This window comes from Micropterus salmoides, unplaced genomic scaffold (assembly GCF_014851395.1).
Source record: "Micropterus salmoides isolate LMB-PRFRI ecotype aquatic unplaced genomic scaffold, ASM1485139v1 Ms_hic_scaffold_796, whole genome shotgun sequence".
In the NCBI taxonomy this organism is placed as follows: domain Eukaryota; kingdom Metazoa; phylum Chordata; class Actinopteri; order Centrarchiformes; family Centrarchidae; genus Micropterus; species Micropterus salmoides.
This window is the reverse complement of record NW_024044566.1, coordinates 242-8,656: the sequence shown is the minus strand read 5'-3', so window position 1 is coordinate 8,656 and position 8,415 is coordinate 242. Positions and strand designations below refer to the sequence as shown.

Below are 8,415 nucleotides of genomic sequence, written 5' to 3'. Positions count from 1 at the left end.
TCTGTAATTTTGTAAATAAATTCAGTGCAAGTCTACGGGAGAGAAATATTACAGCGTTAAGACGGGGTGAGATAGAAAGAAACCCTCCTGCTCTGTTGTCGCTGAGCTTGTCCGTCATGTTGTTCCACTTCCCAAAAACAGAAGCATTTTCTTTCTCTTCCTCGTTCATGTCACTTCACTTGGTTGATAATCATCAGTGCTGACTTTACCTTAAGACCCTCTTGATCTAAAATAAGAGAGTTTTGTACTTGACTGTATTTGCACATCGACAGTAAACAAAACTGTAGGTTTTTTGAATGAAGTAAATAAATGGCCATCAATCACAACCGCTACAGGCTCCAACAACGTTTAAGTGTGAGTTTGGCTGTATTTACACCACCACCACCTGCTGCTCTCTATTGTTGTGCTTTTGTGCCTTTGATTTGTCTTTATGTCGTTTTTGTTTCCCATAAACATGTCTTGGTTAATGCTTATAACAAATTTTTATAGTAATATTTAGAGAACTAGTTTTTTCCAGGCAGCCAAAGTGAATGTTTGGAATGAAGAACTCCATGTTAGCACTTTATGAGCTTGGTGATCTCATAAAAAGAACACTACTGAACTGCATACCTGAGCTCTCATTCACCTGAACTATAGTCAAGGACCTAACTGAATAATGAACAATCTTTGTAAGTTAGATTCTGGATACATGCAGACTGCAGCCAAAAATTCATATTAGTGTTGCTAAATTTTCTTCAAAAATATGTCCTTCAGTCGAGTACAATAGAACTCAGGATGACTCTCTGATATTCTACTAATCATCGTTTGATTTTATTAAACAGAAACTGTTTTCTCACTTCTTGTCCTCAGAGTGTGGATATGTCTGCTGCCAGCTGTCTGCTGACTGAAGATCAGTTTCTGTGCTCCATCTGTCTGGATGTGTTCACTGATCCAGTCAGCACACCATGTGGACACAACTTCTGTAAAACCTGCATCACTGAACACTGGAATATTAATGTCCTGTGTCAGTGTCCCAACTGTAAAAAGGTTTTCTACTCAAAACCTGAGCTGCAGGTCAACACTTTCATCTCTGAGATGGCTGCTCAGTTCAGACAGTCAGCTCAACAGAAAGCCAGCAGCAGCAGCTCAGAGCAACAAGCTGCCAAACCAGGAGAAGTTCCCTGTGACGTCTGCACTGGAACCAAACTGAAGGCCCTGAAGTCCTGCCTGGTGTGTCTGGCCTCCTACTGTGAGACTCACCTGGAGCCTCATCTGACAATGGCAGGCCTGAAAAGACATCAGCTGATCGACCCTGTGGAGAACCTGGAAGGCAGGATGTGTACGAAGCACGATAAACTGCTGGAGCTGTTCTGTAAGACCGACCAGATGTGTGTCTGCATGCTCTGCACTGTTTTAGACCACAAGACACATGATGTTGTTCCTCTGAAAGAAGAATATGAAGGAAAGAAGGCCGAGCTGGGGAAGACAGAGGCTGGAACTCAGCAGATGATCCAGAAGAGACGACTGAAGATTCAGGAGATCAAACGCTCAGTGGAGCTCAGTAAGGAAGATGCAGACAGAGAGATAGCAGGTGGTGTTCAGGTCTTCAGCGCTCTGAAGGAGTCTGTTGAGAGAAGCCAGGCCGAGCTCATCGACACGATCAAAGAGAAGCAGAGAGAGACAGAGAAACAGGCTGAAGGCTTCATCAAAGAGCTGGAACAGGAAATCTCTGAGCTGAAGAAGAGAAGCTCTGAGGTGGAGCAGCTCTCACGCTCTGAAGACCACCTCCACCTCCTCCAAAGCCTCCCGTCCCTGAACGCTGCTCCACCCACCAAGGACTGGACAGAAGTCAGCGTCCGTCCACCTTCATATGAGGGGACTGTGAGGAGAGCTGTGAATCAGCTGGAGGAGACGCTCAGTAAACAGATGAAGAAGCTGCTTGAGCTGAAGAGGGTCCAGCAGTATGCAGTGGATGTGACACTCGATCCTGATACAGCACATCCCAACCTCATCCTGTCTGATGATGGAAAACAAGTTAAACATGGTGATGAAAAGAAAAATCTCCCAGACAATCCAGATAAATTTTCTGTTTGTCCCTGTATATTAGCAAAGCAGAGTTTCTCTTCAGGAAGATTTTACTACGAGGTTCAGGTTAAAGGGAAGACAGACTGGGATTTAGGAGTGGCCAGAGAGTTGATTAACAGGAAGGGGCTAATCACACCAACTCCACAGAATGGTTACTGGACAATATGTTTGAGGAATAAAAATGAGTGCAAAGTTTTTACTGGCCATCCAGTCTGTCTCTCTCTGAAGTCTCAGCCTGAGAAGGTGGGGGTGTTTGTGGATTATGAGGAGGGTCTGGTCTCATTTCATGACGTTGATGCTGCAGCTCTTATCTACTCCTTTACTGGCTGCTGCTTCACTGAGAAACTCTACCCATTCTTTAGTCCTTGTAATAACAATGGTGGTAAAAACTCTGCCCCTCTGATCATCTCTCCTGTCAATCACACTGTTTATATGTTTAATGTAATAAAGAATAAATTAATGTAAATATTTATATAAAATACTTTGACACAAATTTCACTGCTCTGATTGATTTTATCTAATTTTTTCTAATAACTGCATTACCTGCCTTCAACACTGTTAAATCATCAGAAAACAATGTTCTCAGAAATAAGAAGCATTGGCACCATCAGCTGTTCTCAGACGTGACTCGAGCTGACGAGCTCCAATCCCCCATCACATCTGAGACAGTCTGCAGTGGAAGATAATGTGGTGTTATTTAAGGTTTGAGTTGTGTTTGAGCAGCTGATATGAACACTATACCAGAGCTACTAGTTTGTAGAGAATAAGTGACACCTGAGGTCGCCCTCTAGTGGAGTTTATAACAAATTGCAGACTGTGGCCACTCACTCTGAATAAATAACTACACAGTCTGATGCGGCAGCAGATTACATGACTGCAGGAGCTCAATGAGCTCTAATGTCACTGATGAGCTTTTTTAAAAATGTGTTCTTTTAAAAAGAGAGAATCAGAGAGAGAAGCCCATTAATCTGCTGCTGTGGCCCAATCAGAAGGATTCTTCATCTCAGTCTGAAACTCTTATTTTCCTCCGTCTAATGTAATCTGTGAGAAATCTTTCAGAGGGAAAAGCTGCTCAACACTTTGGAGAACAGCAGTGAAGTGCAGAGGGATTAGTTGCTGTGATCAGGGTGCCCCCAGGATTCTCAAAGTTAAATTTAAGACCTTTGTAAAGACCACCTAGGATGAAATTTAATACCAACTTCACTGCTGTTTAATGGGAAATCTGTATTAATTTTAAGTCCGTGAATATTATGTACAAAGTTACATGAATTTAATAAAACATTTTATTATAATACATTCATATAAACACATTATAGCTTTTTGGGGTGTATTTGTACTTTGATAAGTTAAAATGAATCAAGGACGTCCCTTTGGGTAGAAAATGTTTTGTGGCAAGGACATTTATCCTCCTCCCACTGCTTCTCCACAGGGGTGCCCCAAGGCTCACTGCTAGGGCCCTTTCTCTTCTCAAATTACACCGCCACACTGGGGCCGATCACTCGCTCGCACGGCTTCTCTTAACACTGCTACGCAGATGATACGCAACTCTGCCTATCCTTCCCGCCAGACGACCCATGGTCTCGGCGCGGATCACAGACTGTCTCTCGGACATATCTGCATGGATGAAGGCTTGCCACCTTCAACTAAACCTCTCTAAGGCTGAACTCTTGGTCATTCCAGCCAAGCAATCTGTCCACCATAACATCAAACTACAAATTGACTCCTCAATCATCACTTGGGTGTCATGATTGATGACCAGCTGTTTTTCAGACCATGTTGCTGTTGTCTCTCGTTCGTGCCGCTTTGCTCTATACAACATAAGAAAAAGTCATTTGAGCCTGAACGCTGGTGGACAGCTGACTGTAGATACTTTACTAAACTAAATTCTGTTTTAGTGGCTTGACCATGAGATGGGGCTGCAGGTGTGCATTTTATTCTTATGAGAGAGAACGTCCTCACAAACACAGAACTAAAGGGACAGTTGAAGGGAATTTAGTTTGTTGACTTCTGTATGATGGTAAGAGCTGAGATTAAAAAGCAACAAGTGAGCAGGACGAGAAGGTTCAGGTCACATTGGTTCAGTTTTAGATCATCAGGACATTTTGTCTGGTCCTCACTTCCTGTTACTGTTGAGGTAAGAATCATGTTCAGGTTAGAGGTCCGCATCAGATGGAGAAGCACCTCAGCCCTTCACATTTACACTGCTGCTGGTGGCATCGAGACGCAGACGTCTTCTTTAGTCAGAAAACATTTAGCTGAGTTAAAACCCAAAGTTTCCTCTTACAGCTTCATCAGGGGCCAAACAGGACACGCTGAAAACCTCTTTATGTACAATTTCAAACATCATACAACAACATTTTTATCAAAACAGTTGGTTTTGGGTTTAGTTCAGTGTATCAGTGCTTGTGTGTGTATGTCGTACTTCTGGCAGCGTCCACACTTGATGAGGCTGTTGGCCTCTTTGACAGACGAGTCGTACATGAAGCCGGGATACGCCGTGTCACAGGGCAGCAGAGGCTCCACCTTCCTCTGCTTATGACCTGAGAGACCACACACACACATTAATTCACAGAGAGCAAACAAATGGCTTCCTCTATTTAATCTAAACTAAACTCATCAAGATAATAAAAAACAACCGCTGAAATGTGCGTGAACAGTTTTCGTCATCTTTTTGTCTCTGTGAGGACGTTTCCTCTATAAATACAGACACACTTTACTCACTTGTATGATAACCAGCCTTGGCTGAGTGGATGAAGATCACAGAGAACACACCCAGGTGATGATGATGGTGGTGAAGATGAGGATGGAGATGATAATGAAGACGAGGCCGGCATTTTGAACAGAATGATTGTAAATGAAACAAAGCAGTGATAACATGAAAAAAAAACAAACAAACACCTGCCCGTCTGTCTGCTCTGACAGAGTCGACTCTTCTCTATTTGAATCTTTTAACATGTTTTTTTCTGTCCTTTGTTCTGATCGGCTGCTTTCCTATTTGATGTTTCAGTAAATGCATCATATCAGATTGTTTACGTCTGTTTACGATCTGTGATGTTGATGGTTCACACATCTGACTGACCACAAAACAACAACAAACAAAAAGAACAACAAGAGAACTGAGGAAGAACAAATGTCCTGGGGGTTTACCTGCCAGCCAAAGATTCAAAGACACTTAAGAGTCCACAGTCATGCTTGCAGTTCTGTGAGGCTGCACGTGAGCACAGTTGCGTTTTGAGCTAAATGCTAACATGCTAATACTTTTCAGGTATAAAGTTTAACATGTTCACCATCTTAGTTTAGCGTGTTAGGATTCTAACATTTGCTAACTAGGAATAAACCCAAGGTAGAGCTGAGGCTGATGGGAATGTCATTAGTTTTGCAGGTATTTAGTCATAAATCAAAGTATTGGATGCATTAAATTGTTGACTGGATGAAAAGTCAGAGGATCACTGAAGTTGTCACAGTTCCTCCTGAGAGGAATGGGAGTGTCTGAAGCACATTTCCAGACAACCCTTCCCATAGTTCAACATCCAACAACACCCAAGAGCCACACAGCTGAACTGTGCGACATCATTCTGCAGCGAACAGACTTCAGTCTGATTTAAATTCAGTTTAATGATCATCAGAACTTCTTACCGTCCACAAAATAATCAGAGTGCCAGAGACCACAGAGATTAAAGTCCAGCAGGAACCTGACAGGAGACACAAACACACATTAACCAGAAATCTGTTTATGTCCTGAGGAACACGCAGCACTGTGCTGAATCTGCATCACATCCACGTCTCACAGCAGATCTTACTTTTAATAGATATGAACTGTCAGTCAGTAAAAGTCTCTTTCTGTTCAGTGATCCAGAACTAATCTTAAGGAACCGTTATATATCCTCTTTTTCTCAGAGGTGGTTTGTCTTACATTAAGACTGTTTGATTTATGCTTATTAAAAAACATTAAATTCAGCACGCTGGCTCATTAATATTAAATATTTCCCCAGCACATATTTCACATCCATTTCAGGTTTGAGATGGGCACCGATCCAAACTCTCACAGCACCTTTAACACAGCTTGCACCTTTTTTCAAAGATTAGAGACTTTACTAAATATACATAATGAGCACGGACATTTTTAAATATATGCATTTGCTGGTTTGAGTCTCAGTTACAGAATTGCTGCAATGTTCAATAAGGACAAGAGACTCCAGATCAGCACAGCTCTGATTAATTCAGCTCTTATTTATTCCTTTAAAACTTTGGAAATGTACATTTGTTCCTTGAATTAATAATAAAACACGTCATAAATCCTTCAGCTGCATCGCTGCAGGTGTGTCTCATGTCCCTGTAACATCCTGTTTGTTTTTTAGTTCCCGTCACTCTCCACTGATGAACTGATGAATAAACAGCAGCTGACACTTACATGAGTGCGTTGGAGAAGAACCATCTTATCAACGCCGCGATGACATAAAACGGCTGCAGGAGAAAAAGGGAACAAGGAGTTAACAGAAGAACTGCTAAAAACATTACTGACAGATTATCACGCTTCAGCTGTAACTAACTCTAAAAGTAGGAAAATAGAAGTACTCGATCACTGTGCAGCGGTGAGACTCACACTGAGCAGAGGTCGGGCGCTGCTGGCGTGATGATGACTGTTCTTACACATCGCCTGGTAGTCAACAACGACACTCTGCAAACAAACATTCAGATGAACTTCAGTGACATTTACAGAGAGAAAAGCTCATGGCGTGCTTCACACTTCCCTAGATAGTAAGAGACTCTAACTCAATTTACGTGTGTGCTTTAACAAGGTCATTAAATTCAAAACTACTTCAAATGTATTTTTATAAACCAACATTAGTTAAAGGGCCACATCATGCAACTTCCTGAGGAAGCTTTCTAAACACCTTCCTAACATATCTCCTCTTAACATATCTTATGAAGTACTTTTTATGTCCATCAGTCGTACTTTTTGAACATTCCCATCTTGATCAACGACCCATGACAGATCCGTCCACCTCGCCAAAGAAACGACCGACCTGGAAAATACAACGTGAACAAAGTTTGTTAGTTTGTTATTCTAGTTGAGCAACACAAACACAACACATCCATCCAGAAAGAGACAGCTGGAGAGACTGCATCATCAGTCACAACACAGATGATTACAAAACTAACATGTTAGATCATTGCGTTCTCTTATTTTCAAAAACGCTTTGGTGGACACGAGCCCTAAGGAGGGGGATATATTGAGACCGATGTATTTGTTGCTGATGTCGATTTCAGTTGACACAGAAGCTGTGGCAGCTGTTGCTACAATTAAAATAGAAATGATTGTTGCTTATTTAGTCAGAAATATTTAATGTTAAGGTCTGTACAGCTGCATAAATTGCATCGATGCTTGTTGACATTTCGTGGTCATTTTTCTGTCATGGATTTATACAACCAGGGAAACAGTGAGCACAGCATCACGCCTGTTTGAACCGCTGAACACATCTGAGACTAGAGCGACGATTACGAGGTCTGGAAACAAGCTACGTCGTGCCTGTACACAGACGAAAAAAGAAAACCTGCGGTCACCAACGGTATCCGGAGCAGGAGACGCTGCACTGAAGTGGGAGGAATACACTGTTCTCCTTCTAAAACCACAAACTGTAGTTTTGTGTTTTCTGTTTCAGATTAAATAACATATAATGTGTTGATTAGTGAGCTTTAGAAGTGCTGGGAGATGTTTTTTGAGCTGTTGACTAGGCTAACTGAGGCTAGCTGTTTCCTCCCTGCTTCTTTATGCTAAGCTAGGCTAAGCATATCCTGACTCCAGCCCCGTAGGTAACAAACAAACATGAAACTGTAAATAAAGAATAAGCACATTTATCTTCTAGTTTGCCCACATACATCTCACTAACCAGATTCTTTTGTCTTTTTTTTTTTTTTTGGTCAATAATGTTTTGATCCTTATTTTGCTTCCCAGCTGCTGTGGCTGTGATTTAATTTTGTTCAATTCACCTCCAGTTTATACAGAGACAGAGTCATAAATTCAATTATCCTCAAGCAATTTTTTTTATTCCTGTAGGAAATGGTCTCTTGGAAGTGTCCCACAGTCTACTTCTTATAGAAAAGACTAACAACATAACAGATAGATACATAAAAAATAAAAAGGTCTGGTTATTGAGTAAAAATACAGGGAGGTTTCCTCAGGAATAAAACATGATTTGAAGTAATTCTGTGTGTTGTCGCAGCGTGTCTGTCCTTTCTGGCCCTCAGCAGCAAGTCTCTGAATTATTCAGAGCGTTTTGTCTCAGCTCGGTTCACGTTTACATCTGCTCTCTGCCCACACTTTATCTCCATCTGGAGAGGACTTTCCCA

At 41.7% G+C, this 8,415-nt stretch overlaps 2 protein-coding genes across 2 annotated transcripts; one reads left to right on the top strand and one right to left on the bottom strand.

Annotated features, from left to right (window-relative positions):
• Positions 1-820: 820 nt before the first annotated feature.
• LOC119893012 (zinc finger protein RFP-like) lies at positions 821-2,530 on the top strand. The gene has a single exon (XM_038704928.1). The coding sequence runs from the start codon at positions 859-861 to the stop codon at positions 2,527-2,529; it is 1,671 nt and encodes a 556-aa protein (XP_038560856.1). The 5' UTR covers positions 821-858; the 3' UTR covers position 2,530.
• A 1,905-nt stretch (positions 2,531-4,435) lies between these two features.
• Positions 4,436-6,726, bottom strand: LOC119893013 (voltage-dependent calcium channel subunit alpha-2/delta-4-like). Its single transcript, XM_038704929.1, has 5 exons — positions 6,668-6,726; positions 6,476-6,528; positions 5,701-5,756; positions 4,786-4,806; positions 4,436-4,604 (listed from the first exon to the last, which is right to left on the bottom strand). The coding sequence occupies exons 1-5, from the start codon at positions 6,716-6,718 to the stop codon at positions 4,453-4,455; spliced, it is 333 nt and encodes a 110-aa protein (XP_038560857.1). The 5' UTR covers positions 6,719-6,726; the 3' UTR covers positions 4,436-4,452.
• Between the last annotated feature and the right edge of the window lie 1,689 nt (positions 6,727-8,415).

Bases quoted from the DNA above. Each gene is read 5' to 3' on its own strand.
- LOC119893012 (XM_038704928.1), top strand. From the start codon at position 859: ATGTCTGCTGCCAGCTGTCTGCTGACTGAAGATCAGTTTCTGTGCTCC.
- LOC119893013 (XM_038704929.1), bottom strand. From the start codon at position 6,718: ATGTGTAAGAACAGTCATCATCACGCCAGCAGCGCCCGACCTCTGCTC. The intron at 4,807-5,700 runs GTAAGAAGTTCT...TCATCCACTCAG, and splicing joins CTCTGATTATTTTGTGGACG to CCAAGGCTGGTTATCATACA. The intron at 4,605-4,785 runs GTGAGTAAAGTG...GTGGTCTCTCAG, and splicing joins CAAGGCTGGTTATCATACAA to GTCATAAGCAGAGGAAGGTG.